The 17,565-nt window shown below is 38.0% G+C and overlaps 1 protein-coding gene across 2 annotated transcripts in view; it reads right to left on the reverse strand.

Moving 5' to 3' along the window:
- The window catches only part of Nop56 (Nop56 ribonucleoprotein), a 247,786-nt gene that overhangs the window by 96,862 nt on the left and 133,359 nt on the right, over positions 1–17,565 (reverse strand). For both annotated transcript variants that reach the window (XM_067150776.2, XM_067150774.2), the window contains exon 7: positions 10,678–10,826. In XM_067150776.2, coding sequence (XP_067006877.2) covers positions 10,678–10,826 — 149 coding nt within the window. The remainder of the gene's footprint in view (positions 1–10,677; positions 10,827–17,565) is intronic.

Below are 17,565 nucleotides of genomic sequence, written 5' to 3' on the forward strand. Positions count from 1 at the left end.
TTCCTCAACATCGCCATGGACGTAAGTTTTAAAATTTAACAATGTGAAGAAGCCTCATCACCTCGGTAAGTCCAACCTTATATGTTATATTAACCATCTCAGCGAGATTGAGGTGCATTGCTTCGCCAAAGCTCACCGGTCATCGAAATTCAAAATGTCGGATCGGCATAATAATAATAATTACGTTTTCTTGGACCGAAGATACCATTCGCCTTCGATCATATTTGTGTTTGAGTGAACTTTTGTGGTTGAAAATGATTAATCCCGCAAGAAAAAACTATGTCCAAGCTGTTGTGTCATTTTCGGGCAAGATGTTAATTTAATATGTAAGGACATATTTCTTCGTCACAAGACCGTGTGTTTTAAAACAACCTATTATTTTAACAGGAGCTGTGACACGGTAAATCACTGTATCTGTTGTTATTAATTTAAAATTCTTCCCGGTGGAAATGAAAGAAACCAAATGGAGGGTATTTACTAGTCTGGTTGTATAGTTACCCTACTAAGGACGTCTGAAAATGTAATATTTATGTAACTGCTGCTGATTTTAAACCTAAGTGAATATTGAAGCGTGTTTTGGGTCGAATCGAGTTTAATTTCATTTTTCTTTTAAATTAATTTTCGTTATTATTATTATTATTATTATTATTATTATTATTATTATTATTATTATTATTATTATTTTATTTAAATTTTCCTTTCTTGAATTTTGATTTATAAATTCTGTTCTGAAGCTACACTCTATTTAATTACATTGTTGGAGGTATGCTTCCATCTTTTGTTTTGTTGACAACAGTTTTGATTAGTTCGCATTATCACGGCGTGTCAGTGTTGTAACAATGCTCGAGTCATGTGGACGTTCTTTGTTGTGCGGCGTACTTGTGCCCTTGGTGTGATGAACTGCCACGAGATGAGTTTTAATTACTTCCGTATTATTGTGTTATTTTATTATTGATATCCTTTATTGTTTTTCTCTTGATGTGGGCTCCTTTTAAATTTTATTTTTGCCTTTCTAATGTTACTTGTGGATATTGTGGGTCTGTTAGGCGATGCGGTTAGATGTTTTACATTGAAACGCTTCCGTGTTCAATGAGGAACTCAAACATGTAATAATTATTGTATTAATGCCTGTCAGCTTTTAACTGTTCAATAACAATATGGTAAATTGTTTGGGCAATTTGTAAGGACGCGCGCGGACCTAGGTGCACCTAAAATATTAATAACCTGTAATAATAATAATAATAATAATAATAATAATAATAATAATTTCTTCATTTAATGAGAGATGGTTTTGAGCTCGAGACAGGCAAATTGTAAAAAAAAAAAAAAAAAAAAAAAAAAAAAAAAAAAAAAAAAAAAAAAAAAGGGGGGGGGGGGGTAAATTGTAAAGACCCTCTAAGTTAATCTGAAGTTAACTCCATGCTATGAATATTGCTGAACTCTTAATATTGGTTGAAGTAGTTGGTATTTTCTGTTGTTTAATTTATTTTAAATTGCACCACCCACCTGACTTATTTTCTTCTTTCATTATATTAAATTTTGGTCTTAAGTGTGACGGAGAGTGTTATTATAGTGAATTGCTCTGCCCTTACTCCTTCCACCCTCTGTTATGGTCCTTGACCAATTGGCCCTTGTCCAGATACCATCGTTTCCCTTTTATGTGCATTTTTTTAAATCGAGGGACTTCTCTCCGTAGTTGGCGTGATTCCGCACTCGGGCTGCGGTGTTGTGCCGCCTGTTGTTTGATTGCCCTCTCCTGCGATTGTTAGTGTGCCACAGAGAGTGAGTGATAGCAGCTGTTGCGTGGTTCTAACTACGCTGTTGCTATGGCTACTGAAGTGAGCGACATTTCACTTTGAGAAATGACTATTACCGAAACTCAGTAAATGGTGGTACGCTCATCGTTCTTGCTTCCTAACCCTTTTCTGCCTGTATGTTCACCTCACCCATTACCTTGGTGGAGCAATTCATCGTGGGTAACAGTGTATCCATGATGCCTGCCAGACCTGTACCAGATCCTCGAATGCTGAGGCGTGCTGAGCTCGATTACGAGCTGAAGATCCATAATTTGAGCAACACTGGTACTATTGCTTCTGACGCGGTATTGCTGTCTCGTGTTGATGATACACCTATTGCTATTCCTGATCTTAGCCCTGAGGATACACGTGAGCATACGACCTTCATTAAGCATTCCTTGGTAGAAATTAGTGAGATTTGTAATCACTTTGAGGAACTTGAGCCATCTAAATATCAGTTAGATAGGATTAAGGCATGTATCTCACATCTTGTAGTTCGAGTGCACGACTTACTAGATACTTGTATGGATGTGCAGAGTTTGAAGAAGTGTTCTGAGTTGCTTTCTCTCGGTGTGACATTGTCTGATCATATTGGTATCATGCTTAACTCACTTGGAATTAAAACTATGTCGTTTAAGGTCACTCATGACAATGCGGACAAGGGTGTACACTTTGAAAATGTCAGTGTACCCGTCACGTCTAATGATCTTGTACCTACTATAAGAGTGTTACACGAACACTGTTCAGCTGGTAATAATGTTCCCTCTTCTGTTAGCGATATGTTCAAGGGTCGGAAATCTGATTTCAATATTGACACCATTGAAGAGGTCATCAGATTCCTAAGATTTTTTGTGGAGCTAACCCGAACTGCCAATGTGTTTGATATTCACAATAAGGAGATTTTCCGTGCTTTGTATCCAAATTGTCTTGGTGTACTTAAACATGAAGTTGCCCGGGCTATTGATGAATCTGTGTCAACTGATAAGTTTCACGATTTCCTTTTGCGAAATTATATTCCAGCTAAGGCGTTAAGTACCTTGATTCCAAAATTTTGTTTTAGAGTCCAAGCGTCGAAGGAGATGTTGACAACCTATATTCTTGATTTGTGCTTCTACTGCAAAGTGTTCAAGCTGTCTGTCCCAGAGTCTGAGATGGTTGAGGATATATTGGAAGGTATTTCTCCTCAATATAGGTCATATTTGTCCGTCATCGACACTCCTAGCTCACTTGCCAATCTTAGAGCTGTGTGCGTGAAAGCTGAGAGTATCAAATACGCCGACACTTCACGTGTAGTTGACGAACCTACTCCATTGTTTGACAAAACTAGTCAGGACCGTCTTCTAACTTCATCCAAACCTAATCCTGTCAGGAAGTGTTATGCCTGTGGCACGCAGGACCATTTGCGCAATAAGTGTCCGTACGTTCAACGTACTAATGTGTCATTTCCTACCAACCCTAAACCTGGTTGTTATGTTTGTGGATCTCTGGAACATTTTCAAAGGTATTATCCTTCTAAAAGGGTTAACAGTGGTAAACCCGCTGACCTTGCTAGAAAACAATGACTAAACCTGAAAAACTCTAACCCAGTAGCTCCGAAAAAGGGTTCGAGTAGTGTTAAAAGGGGTTATATTTCTCCGAAAACTAAACTTCCCCCATCCTGTGATCATATCTCTGCCAGTATATCTATGTGTGTGCCCATGGTGGATATTGAATAATGAACCTGTTTGTGCTCTCGTTGACAAAGGTAGTGTTGTAGGTCTGATGGACGCTGAATGGTACGAAAGGATGTCTAGTCCGTGTAAACTTACTTCTATTCAACCCGAGGTCCTCAATTGTGTTAGTGTTGATGGGAGACAGTTGAAAATGCTGGGATCTGTTTCGATTAAGGTTCGATTCTTCAATTTTACTTGGAAAATTAAATGTTTCGTTGTACAAGATCTGTCTTCTCCATTTATCATTGGGGCTGACTTCATCTCCAAGGTGGGAATGCTGTTGAATTTACAAGACAAATGTCTTAGTTTTAAATTTTGTCAATCTCTTAGCTTTCCTATGCGAGTCACATATTCATGTACTGCTATGAATATCATGGATGTTGATGACTGTGTTGAGGCGGAGCTTGATTTAAATCATCTGAACGATGGCCAAGCTGACAAAATTCGGGAAATGTGTGACCAATTTCAGGATGTATTCACTGATCGTTTGGGTTGTACCAATGTACTTACCTACAAGATTGATGTTTCTGATAACATTCCGGTTCGATCCGCACCATATCGTTTGGCCCATCCAAAAATAAAATTCTAAAGGATATCATTGATGAGATGCTCCGCGACGGCATTATTCGACCCTCCACTTCTCCCTATGCTTCTCCAATATTCTTAGTACCGAAAACCTCTCGTGGCTTCCGTCCAGTTATTGATTGTAGGCAATTAAACCGTAAGGTGATACTTCAGTCTGTACCTCTTCCTGATCTACACTCATGTTTTGCATGGTTTCATGGAGCTAAATTCTTCAGCGCATTTGATCTCAATAAGGCCTATCATCAGATCCTCCTCGACGAGGAGAGCAAGCATCTCACTGCCTTCTGTCCTGACTGGAACTTGTATGAATTCAACCGTTTACCGTTCGGGCTCTCGACTGGTGCTGCAGTCCTTACCAGACTCCTAGATTCTATTCTGGGAGACATAAAATTTAACTACGTATATCACTATTTGGATGGTGTCATTGTGTACAGTGAAACTTTCAAGGATCATCTCATTCACATCAAGGAAGTATTGGAGCGATTCAGGAAGGCTCGTCTAACTGTCAAGTTGTCAAAGATCAACTTTGCCTGTAGCCAAATTTCCTTTTTAGGGCACATTGTATCCCAAAATGGTGTCTTTATCGATCAATCTAGAACTAAGGCTATTCAAGACTTTAAGCCTCTGAAAGATGCTAAGAGTATTAGCAGATTTATTGGCATGGCTGGATTTTTCAGGAAATTCATCCCTAAATTTGCAGATGTTGCTGCACCCCTAAATTTGCTTCGAAACAAAAACCAAAAATTCATATGGGAGGAACCCCAGCAAAACGCTTTTGATCATTTAAAGGTGGCTCTATCTAACGCTCCAATTTTGGCTATTCCTGACTTCTCCAAAACCTTTATCATCCAAACCGTTGCTTCTGCTAAAGCTGTCGCCGCATTCCTATTGCAAGATTTCGATCTCGGTCGTCGAGCTATCGCCTATGCTTCTCGATGCTTGTCACCATTAGAGATTAAATATTCCATCTATGAGCTGGAGGGATTAGCAGTTCTTTTCACCCTTGCAAAGTTCCGCATGTATGTTGAGCATGTCCATTTTGAACTCGAAACTGACAATATGGCATTATCATGGGTTCTCAGCAGATCCCGTAGATCTGGTAGATTGACTCGATGGGCTATTAGAATCTCTTCTTTCAAATTCACTGTTCGGCACATAAGAGGATCTGAAAATGTTTTCGCCGATGGCTTAAGCCGCATGTTTGATGTTCAACAAGATAATCCCAATCCGGTTCCAGTTCTAAATTTGCCTCAACCTTGTGTGGGCACTACTGTCCCTATTAATGCAATTCTTACTGATTTTCCAGTACTGTACCAGGACATTAGCAAGTGTCAGGCTACTGACCCCAAAAGAAAGAGTATTATCGACCAAATTTCTGCTGGTGCCACTGTTAAACCTTATTCCATTGTCAATGGAGTTTTATGTTGTAAGTCACGTAGTGACAAAAAGTTCAAAATTGTTGTTCCTCCTGATCTCGTTCCGGCCATCTTTAAATATTATCACGAATCTGTTTGCGGAGGACAACTGGGTGTATTTAAAACTCGTCAATGAATAAGAGCCTATTTCATTTGGAAAGGGATGGATGTGGAAATTCGTGAAAGGGTCAAGTCTTGCAAAATTTGTGCCATAAGCAAACCGAATTTGAAAACCCGTGTTGGTTTCCTGTCTTCTTCGCCTGCTACACGCCCGATGGAGAGGTTATACATAGATTTCGTGGGTCCGTTCCCGAGGTCTCGTTTGGGTCACCAGTTCACTCTTGTGTGCGTAGACGGTTTTACTTGTTTTTGCTGGATCTTCCCAACTCGCCTTGCTAACGCTCAGACCACAATATCTAAGTTAACATCCATATTCTCTTGTTTTGGTCCTTGTATATTTCTTGTTTCTGATAATGCTAGAGCCTTTCGGTGTAATAACTTTAAGAAATTCTGTTTTGATCTATCTCTCATGTTACGACTACCGCCTACAACCCTTGTCCCTCCCTTGCGGAGAGAGTTAATCGCAATTTAAGATCAGCCCTCATTGCTTACCATCACTCCGATCAATCTAAATGGGATACCAGTCTTCATTGGTTGCAGTATGCTTTCAATACCAAGGTTCATGTGTCACACATGCAATCTCCTGTTACTATGATGTTGAGTTACGAACCATATTCTCCATTGGCCAATGCTCTGAAACTTGACGAGATTTTTCCTGAAAATATGCGCGCTCATGATATGCGCAAGGTATGGGATTGTGCCAAGGCTAGGTTAGCTGTATCATATGAGAATGTGCATAAGCAATATGATAAAGGCTGTAAACCATGTGGTATATCCGTGGGTGATCAAGTCTTTATCAAGACTTATCCTTACAGTAAGAAAGCTAACAAGTTTGCTGCCAAATTGGCTACTTGATTCAACGGTCCCTGCACCATTTTACAATTCTTGACTCCTGTCTCCTTGCTCGTCAGTGACCCTATTGCTAGGAAAATAAAGAGGGTTCACTTGAGCCAAGTAAAGACTGTATAATTGGAAAATCGCCTGCTTGAGGCATATTGTAATATCTTGTACAAATACTATTGTAAACTTCTTGTAGTTATAGTGATGTAAGTCTAGTTAAACTTCTCGTTGTATAGTGTAGCGAAAATTTGGACCTCAGTGTGATCTAAGGCATTTCGCGTAACCTTAATACTACTGTGGTGAACTGGCGTTTATGAACAGTGTCCATAAGGCATGCATATCTTGTGACCGATTTATGTTCTCAGGTGCTATGTATTCATGCTATACATGGTGTGTCTACCCCTTCCATATGTGTCAGCTATGTGTGCACGTAATTTAATTATGTAAACTCCACCGTCTGTGCTGAAAAAAAGGGCTAGATTACCTCCCTGTTATGTTGTATGACTGTAGCCCTTGTCTGTGCTTGCATCGTCTGTGTGTAAACATCTACTTGGCAGTATGAACATGGTACTGGCTACACCGTTTTCATCATTTCTGTGCCACAAATAAATAATCCTGTCGACGACATTGACTTTGTGATGTTGCCATTACAATATAAAGCTAAAGACTGTAAAACTTCCATCTCTATGAGTACCTGCACTGTGATGCTTTAATTGTGAAACAATTATGTGTATGAACTGTCATGTTTCGCCAGTCACTATATGTATCTACCTATGTATTCAAACTCAACTTACCACCCTACCCTGGTGTGTGCCTTTAGGGCGTGAGTTTGATTTCTGCCCAGGGCAAGAATTTTCGCCTGGTCCTGAGCGTTGATTCGAGGTTCATTCAATCTAATTGACCCTAAGTAATTGCAATTGAGGAGATATCTGAAGGTGAGAGGACGACCCTGGTCTAGAAAACCAAGAATAATGACCGAGAGGATTCGTCTCACTGACCATGCCTCGCCTCGTAAACTGCAGGTCTCCGAACAGAGCAGCGGTCGCTTGGTAGGTCAAAGCAAATCAGGGCTTTAGCGCATTATAGAATACTTAATTATGTATATTCTGTTGTATTGTAAATTTTTTTTTCAAATAGACAGTAGAACCCAAAACGAGAAAATGATTTTGCTGAAAACAAATCTATAACATGAACTATTATTTTTTATTTTTTTAATAATTCATAATTATTTTTATACTATGTTGTCCGCTTGTAGAAAATTTCTTGTCAGTATTTGCCATACATCAATACATATAAGCGACATTTATCGGTGAATAATATTGTCATGTTTTTACTAGTGACATATGATTGAATTTTTATTTTTTATGTTTTTATTTTTCTTGTTCAAATTAGTTATTCTATAGAATTGTATTTAGAAATACATTATACATAATTACGTACATTCTTTTGTATCGTAAATGATTTTTTTCAAAGTAGATATTGAGAGAGAAAGTGCAAGAATGTTTTTCTTTTCCTAAAAATAAACGTTATCGACAACTATACATCAACAATAAAACGTTTTCGACTCTTTATATCACTCTAAAACAGTTGTTGATTCCATGAAGTCGATATGTAGAAAATTTCATGCCGCTATTTGCTATACACCGGTAATATACGTGAATTTTAAAATACACGTATTTCCACTGAAAACGGCCTGGCACTTTACAGTAGTAGAGTGGAGGCGGAGCTCTGGCCTTTTCCAGCCGATGGTGAGCGGCTGACCAGATCGGCTCCTGGCTCCAAGAGGGTTAAGCGGTTGAGGTATTTCCATACAGGGTAAGGTAGGTCGGCGCCAGGAGCTAGTTCTTTTGGTGACATGTCTGTGAGCAGTCAGATACTACAAGGTAGAAACTTGTTCCAGACCTTTAAGAGTTCGAACTAAGAAGAACAGAGTAGAAATTGACGGCTTAGCTTTTGCGGATGATATAGCAATAATGATGGAAAATTTTGAAACTACAATAGAAAAAAATAATGTGCTGAAAGAGGTAACAGAACATACAGGCTTGCAGATAAGTTTAAATACCTTGGTGAATGGATCCTATCAAATGATCTAAACACAGGGGCCTTAGCGGCCAGAGAAAAACAAAATGGAGGTAGCTCTCCAAACCACCTGGAACATATTATACAAAAAAAGGTGTTTTTCTATAAATACCAAAATTCATCATTATAACACTGTCATCAAGCCAGTATCTCTCTACGCATCAGAATGGCCTATCCTCTCTCAGAATTGTGTGCACACTAAGTTAGAGCAAAAAGAAAGAAAGATTCTCCACAACATTCTTGACCCAAACTACAAAAATGGGATGTGCATAAGAAAATCCAGACAAGAAATCTACTTTAAGACAGTGAAGATCAAGGACACTATGCACAAATGCTGGGCTCGCTTCTGCGGTCAACTACGACTCTCAATGGACAAATCACATTTTAAACAATTTTGACTCAAAACCAAGAACAACAATTCCCTGATACGTTAACATCAAGAAAGACTTTGAAGAAATGTGCCTATGACCAGATGACGCACACAAGCAATACCTTTTCAAAACAAATATCATGACTTTTGGGACTTTCCAGGACGTAAAGTGAACAACTGGTGCAAAGAGGTCGGATGAACGCTGTGCTCAACATAGCGAGTTAATGAAAACTTACTGGATCAATCGAAAACGAGTAAACGCCAGAATGTATAATGAAACTTATCGTGGTCTCTAGTTGGCCGATTAGTGAATAATAAATAAATAAATAAATAAATAAATAAATACAAATAATCTAATCCCTTCCATGATATAAAGAAAGGGCAATACGAAAATGTGGACATAAAAGTTCTGGAGTGGGTTAGAGAAGTGAGGGAAAACGGCAAAGCTGGAATTCACAAAATGATGTAGTTTAAAGCATGTGAAATTGCACAGTCTTGGTATTGCAGAGAAGGATTTTAAAGCCAATAAGTGTTGATCAGAATGCTTTACTTGCCAAAATGGACTAAGTATGCAGAGGACATCACATGGCCGGCAGCTTCGATCAGATTATTCCGACAAGGTAATCATATAGTACTTTTTTGTTGTAAGACTTCAGACACTGCAATGCTCTGCAACCTTGAGGCTGAGTGCAGCGTTTAATCACGAGACCAGTCAGCTGTGGTACTGCAAGAGGGTGCTGATACAAAACTGTTTAAATGTACTAATATCACATTTTCTGTAAAGTAGAGATTTAACTAACTATTTTGTCCATTGATTTAAAGACGTTAGATCTTCCTTTTTCTGCATTTAAACCATTCCAATGTAACCTACAAACTATTAATTTTTCACCTATTATATTCTCCTCTATTTTTGAAGTTGAAAATTAGGAAGAAAAGGGGCGGTTATAGGCGATTGAAAACAGTATACTTTTTCATAGTTTGCGTAACAAAACATTCGAAATACTGTTTTTACACACAGTGTGCCATCCTTTTCTTAAAATGTAGCAGCCAAAAACTGAAGTGAGAGGAAAAATGATGCAATGAAAATAAAATAAACATAAAAACAGAAGTAAATTTGTGATAAATAGGGTCTAATACTGCATGAAACAACAGACTTAAACAGTGTCTCAAAAAGCCATATATAACATGGCTAATCGACTTATAGAGTAATTTTCAGACAACATGAATAAAGATAACACCTGAATTGCAAGGGCAGTTTGATTCATTCTGATGTCGACCTCCTACACTCTAACAAGCTGGTCGGCAGTTATACACAACTGTAGCCGACATTCACCTCTCATATCAATGAAATGTGGTGCTCCACAGTTCCAATGTGGTTATTCCCAATGATGCCATCAGTCTATTCATGATACACTTTAAACACGGCAGCACGCAAATAGTTCACAAGCTGCCCTTTTTCAAAAATACTGCCACACTTAGCCTGACAGCAATAATCATCTCCTTTTCCAACTTGGATATTTTGCCCTCTTTACCCATGACAGTAACATGTGACATGTGTGTACACACCTTACATACCCACCATCCCAGTTCATGATATGTAATGTACTTCATGGCTCACGTGTTGATGTCAGACGTAGAATGTGGTCTGAATAAAGTGACTTAACTGAGTATATAGAGTAATAAGTATTCTTAGATTATGCATTCTCCAGTTTCCTTTTTTACTGTTATCTTTAAATTACCTTCTTTTGCAACTTACTTACCTGCAAAGCAATCTATTCTGGATGCGATGGAGCATTTGTTGGCGAGGTAACGAGAAATGCGGCCTTTATTTTTAGGCCCAGCTCTTCCAATGAATGTTGAATGAAATAGGAGACCATATTTAGGTGTATTTCCTCGTGTCTTGAGAGCTCTGAAAATTTGAAAATTAAATAGAAAAATAAATATCTTAATAATAATGTTATTTGGTTTACGTCACACTAATTACTCTTTTCACGATTTTCAGAGATGCCAAGATGCCAGAATTTAGTCCCACAGGAGTTCTTTTACATGTCAGTAAATCTACCGAGATGAGGCTGACGTATTTGACCACCTTTAAATAGCACCGGACTGAGCCAGGATCGAACCTGCTAAGTTGGGGTCAGAAGGCCAGCGCCTCAACTGTCTGAGCCACTCAGCCCGGCTATAAATATCCTGCTAATCAAGGTATTAGAAACAGAGTGTCATCCAAAGATTTTTTTGCTAGTTTCTTTACGTCGCACCGACACAGATAGGTCTTGTGGCGACGATGGGGCAGGAAAGGGCTAGGAGTGGGAAGGAAGCGGCCGTGGCCTTAATTAAGGTACAGCCCCAGCATTTGCCTGGTGTGAAAATGGGAAACCATGGAAAACCATTTTCAGGGCTGCCGACAGTGGGATTCGAACCTACTATCTCCCGAATACTGAATACTGGCCGCACTTAAGCGACTGCAGCTATCGAGCTCGGTCATCCAAAGATTAAAGAAACAGAAAATAAGACTACAAACAATATGAAATTATGCAAGAAATCATCATAAAAACCACAAAACACACACACACACACACAGAAGAGAAGAGGTAAATACTCATAGGACCAACACAATATATGATCAGTGTGAAAAGAGGGAGCAAAAAAATAGGACAAAAATGAAAACAGAAAAGGAGGACAACTCCCATAACTTTACACTGAGGCTGACAATCCTTCAAGATAATCACTATTGTCATCAAAAACCTCATGAGTTAGTGCGACATAACACCAAAAAAAAAATTAAAATATCACTAATATCACCATCTCACACACATCTTCATAAGCATTCTTCTCATTAAAAGAAAAATTTAAAAAAAAAAATTTAGACTAATTTCTTCTTGATCATTAATATTGCTTCTGTTCCCCAGCTTAGTGAGGGGATCATAAAGGGAGTCATTCCTGAGAGTCTTGATGCGGAAAGTGTAATATATATAGAAAGCCAGAATAATACAACGAAAAGGAGGATACAAAATGAATGAAAAAATATTTAGATGGCAGAAGACGTGGAATACATAACACACATGGAAAATAAATGTAATAAGTTAAGTATATCAATAATATGTCATTTTTAAACAAGACCGGCTGGATAGCATTGCTAGTTAGGTACTTGACTTTTATGCGAAGATTTGCAGGAACAAATTCTTTAAAAAATATATATATATATATATTGTTATATCCCAGTAGAATGCGCGCATGTCGACCACAGCATTTATATAGAAACTGTGTTATTCTTTGTAGAGGTTGCTTTATGTCAGTGTATCATGAGACACTTTTCAATACAGTATTTGGGTAAGCAAGGTGTTCGTGTTTAATTATAAACGTAATTCATGTAAGGTCATAACAATTGAGTACCTCCGTGGAATAACGTTGGATGTGACATTTTGGTCTGAAGTGAGGTTCCAGTGAAATAACGTTGGTTGTTACTCCCTCCATAAGATAGTAAGTAGTTTAAGAGAAATTTCCTTTTAAAACACACTTTATTTTGATGGCAAAAGTTGGCTTCCCTGGAAAAACGTTGGATGTTATGCAAGATGGCGGATGCATCCTGTCGTACGCTGTCGCCATCAGCTCTTAAAAACATGAATAACTCAAGAAAACGTAAGCTGAATTTCAATAAATGGAAAGACAATGCTGGGAAGATTGCAAGGAACAGTGGGAAAGAGTACTCCAATCGGAAAGGAAAGGCTGTCCATGAGAAAAGGCCTTCATTTGAGGTAAATGGAAAAATGTTGGATGTTACTGTTGTTGAATTTTATATGAATATATTGCAGGTATATTGGCTATAACCAATTTTTGTATATTTAGCCACTTCATTTCTTATTTCTATTGGTTTCTAAATTATTTAAAGAGAAATTTAGTAGAAATAGACTAATTTTGAGGTCAAAGCAGTCTTGTAACTGGGTCAAATACAGCATTAATAAGTAACATGAAAATATTTTACTGACAAGTAATATTTTAAACTTTCAAGAATGGTAGGGTTTATTAGTTATTCACTTTCTCCTATCCTTGTAGGATCAAGTTTGCTCCAATAAGTGCTCCAGACCTGGATGCAAATTTATGGATGTTGATAAGAAGATGCAAGAGTTCGACAACTTCTACAATAAAGATTACAATGACCAGACTGTATCCTGAGTGACCATATGAGTATAAGTGAACCCAGTAGGAGGAGACCTGGGAAGTCAGATGCAACATCAAGCCGTAAGGCGTCGTTTTCTTGTTACGTAAAAGTGGGCGGTGAGTTAATGCAAGTGTGCCAAAAGAAATTTGTGACACTTATCAGATATATTTTAGAAGGGTACAAATTTTGCAAGGTAAATTGAAAAATGCAGACAGAATACTAGAGGACCAACATGGCCGTCATCATAATAGACCACATGAAACACCAAACACAACAAGAGATAAAATTAGGGAATTTATTAACAGACTTCCACGCCAGCTTAGTCATTAAAGCTCAAAGAAAACTGCAACTGAATACTTAGATCCCAAGCTGAATGTTTCAAAATTAGCAGAAATATTTAAAGAGGTGTTCCCTGATATAGATGCTGGTAAGCACATATTCAAAGATATTTTTCGTTCTGAATTTAACCTCAAGTTTGGACTACCGAGAAGCGACACATGCAGAGTATGTGAAGAACTTTTTGTTAAGCTTCAAGCAGCAGAAAATGAAAAAGCGAGGCACGAGATACAAGTTGAAAGTAACCTCCACCATGCAAGGGCAGATAGTGAATATGCATACCTCAAATCTGACATTGCAAAATCAAAGACAAACCCCAGTTATGTTGTGTTATGTAAGAATATGCAGCAAGTGTTTTTTTGTCCAGATCTTAGGCACAGCAATGTTTTTATCTGCGGCAACTCTCCTGTTATCACCTTGCTATTCATGACATGGGAAGAAACCAAGCAACAATGCGTCTTTGGCATGAGGAGAGGAGAGGTTCTATAGAAGTCGCGTCATGTATGTATCATTACATTACAAATAATTTCTCAAAACTACCACTTTCTGAAGAAAGAAGTCTTATTGTATGGTCTGATCGGTGTGTTGGGCAAAATAATAATTGGAAATTAATAGGCCTATTTCAGTTTTTGGTTAATTCAGGATTCTTTTCTAGATTTGAACAAAAGTCTTTATGTTCTGGCCATAGTTTTCTTCCCTGTGATACCGATGTTGCCCTGATTGAGAGGGCAAAGAAAGCATCTAGTGTTATGGTTCCAGAGGAATGGAAATACGTTATTGCACATGCTGGTGTTACTAGATCTTTTGAAGTCGTAGAAAGGGAACAGAATGATTTTAAAGATTTTTCGTCTACTGATAGAAACATAGGAAGGGATCCGAACCTTAAAATTACCCAGAATACGTGGCTTCAGATCTCCAGTGATGACCCACACACCATCAGGGTTAGAAAGAGCCACAATGTTCTTCAACCATGGTCACAGTATGTGATAACCAAGTTTGGAAAGGGAAAGAAGTTACCACCTCTCGCAGAAAACTTCCTGCCAATCTATAAAGCTTCTCTTCCTATTACTTCTTACAAAAAGCGTGACCTTGTGAACATGTGTCCCATTTTGGAACCGAAATACAGAGACTTTTATTAATCCTTGCCTGCATCAGACGCACCAAAACAGAGTCAACCAGAAGAAGGCATATGCGAATGAGAAGACAAACATTATTGTAACGGATACTCATTTGTTGCTACATTCCGTACATTGTAAATGTTCCGTTATTATGTTTTAATAAATTTAGTAAGACAGTGCGAAAATGAGTGGTTGAGGAATGCTTAAAATGCATGTTATGCTACATCCAACGTTCTTCCACACTCAAATTTATACAGGCTATAATAGGACAGTTTATCACATCCAACTTTCTTCCACTGTAAAGCTGGAAAAATAGCATTTATTCAATACATAAAAATGGTGAAAATATAATGTGACATGGAAGTATTTTGTCTGGCTTGCAGTTAACACTGTCTTAATAATTTCATCAACATATTTTATGTTTTCGTACCCTAAAATTGTTTTTTTCGTCTCCTGAAAAATTGTCCTTACTCCACGGAGGTACTCAACTGGCGACGAGGAAAACTTTCAAAACTTCAGAGGAAAATGATAATATTGTGTCTGAATACAAGTATGTTCTGCGATTAATGACTGCACGGGAATACGACTGTCGTGTTACGTATATAACCTCAACTACGTAAATATCATATTCCTAACATTCAATTATTATTATTTGGGCAGCCAATCTCCCTCCTCCCTCACATGTTATTTTAGATGACGATAAAACTCTACTTCCCTTCTCTCCAGAGCTTACCATGAACTGTCAAGCTGTATCACATCGTTACTTCACCAGGTCGCGCTCAAAGACAGACCCTCCAGACAGCGCAGAATAAACATCTTTTCCAAACAAGAACGAGAGGCAAGATGTCCTATTCTGATGACCTCCATTTTTATCAAAGGAGTCACCAAAGACCTTTTATTTGTGCTTATTGTCATAATGTTTTTTCTTTTCAGTTCTTTATACAGCTGAAGAGGACCACTAAGTGGTCGAAACATGTCCTGTAAGTTTTAATTTTATTCAATTTTGCCTGAGGCAATAATAAAGTATCGATTAGGTGGTTATTTATACTTACTTCTTGATGAAAGAATGCCAAAAAAGGTGATGGAAATTCAGATGCAAGGAAGGAGAGACCAAGATTGAGATGGAAGGACACAACCCAATGCAGTATTGTAGAAACCTGGACTGGGAAACAGTGTTGGAGGAGGAATGGTGGAAAGACCACAAAGAAAGTGGAGAGGAACCATATTTGCCCCTAGTCGGCTACAGCTGGATAAAACGAAATGATGATGATGGTACCTGAACGAGCATTTCCTTTCCTGTGCAATATATCATATTTTGATTTCCCTCAGGTTCATCATTTGTCCCAACTACTTACCACACCATTTTTATTATTATACCATAGGATACTGAAAGAGGAAGTGACTGCTTTCTCATAGTTTATAGGCAGTGGTGGCAGACTGCACTAATGTAGCTATGGGTGAACAGCGTTGCTCACGTTCGTATACAAAACACACAAAGTAAATTATCTAAGACTTCCAGTTGCCAGAATGACCTGTGAATTATTCCCTTTCGTGTGCCATGTGTGTACAATCCAGGAATATTTGAATAGAGGAATCTGGCAAACACACTAATATAATGGCTTAATGATATTCTCTAAAGATTTGAACATCAGTAATTCTGAATGACTTACAAAGTATTGAGATATAGTTGAAACTATTAAGCATTTCACATTATGTAAGACATATACAAAAGGTTTTAACTCACCCTCAAAAGCCTTAGTTTTCCAAAACCTCGAAGAAAAAAAAAAAGTTGTAATTCACCTTTTTGCCTTTATGCAACAAAAGAACGTTATCGTGGAAATAATTACGTATGCACTTCAAAATATACACGGAATCAGAAAATGCTCACATTTGCCTTTGATGATCTGCCGGGTTTTCAATGGAGCATTTTATTTTATCATTCTTCCCTGAAATTCCCAAATCATCCACGCCCTTTTATTACATTGACTTCCATTACACATAAAATCAATTACTTTCACCCCAGCTTGTTCCAATTGAATTATGACCTGAATTATTATTTTTGACAATAGTTCTCCAGGAGTTGCCTTTTTGCTAGCATACACTGCTACAGGCTGGATCCAGCTGTGCAACAAAGGGACAAACATAAATACAAGCACGTGATTGGCAAGGACGTTCTTTTTGTCGTAGGGAGTTTCATCTCCTAAATCAACAAATCCGTCAACTGTCAGTGTAGTTGTATTAAATCTCATGTCTTCTCTCAATTTCACTTCATCAAAAATCACTATACCTAGTCGCTTGTTTTGTCTTGCTCGTTTAAATAAAAATCTTTATTATTGTATTGCATTCACGGTGTTTCCATTAATACCATAATTACATTTGAACCCTTTGCATAGTCATCTCAAATGAGCTTAGGTAGGGAGAGGAAGTAACTCATGCTTCAAACAATGTCTGTAACCCTTAGGGTATCTGATTTTCAAAAGCAAACTATCTAACATAAATTCATTAGAATAGCACATACCTTCTGGGCTAGTGCTACATTTTTTAGCACTGTGTCCATAATTATTTTTTGTTTCTTGCTAAAGAAATAAATTCTGTCTTCAGCTTCACATAACACATTGACTTTATTTGCAATCTGCTTTAATTTAGCTCTGCATGCAACTAATTTCTTTTTGGTTCTAATTAAATTCCTACCAAGGTTTTTAACTTGTCTCCTCAAATTTAGATTAGTTCTAGAAGCATCAACATCACGATCAGCTACTTTACAGGGCAAACTGAAACCAGGTTCTTTTATTTTTACTCACTATTGAGTATTTTAGATGTCGAGGGAAAATTTAGTCCATTACATTCTAAGCTACTACTGTTAATATTGTCATTGCCAACATGTTCTTTGAGTAACTCTCGTTTTAAAGGGAGTCTTCGAATTTTCAGGGACTTGCTTAAATATGACGGTAAGTTAAGAAAATGTCCGGCCCCGCGGTGTAGGAGGCAACGCGTCCGCCTGTCACCTGGTGGCCCCGGGTTTGATTCCCGGCCGG

This window comes from Anabrus simplex, chromosome 7, assembly GCF_040414725.1.
Source record: "Anabrus simplex isolate iqAnaSimp1 chromosome 7, ASM4041472v1, whole genome shotgun sequence".
NCBI classification, from domain to species: Eukaryota; Metazoa; Arthropoda; class Insecta; order Orthoptera; family Tettigoniidae; genus Anabrus; species Anabrus simplex.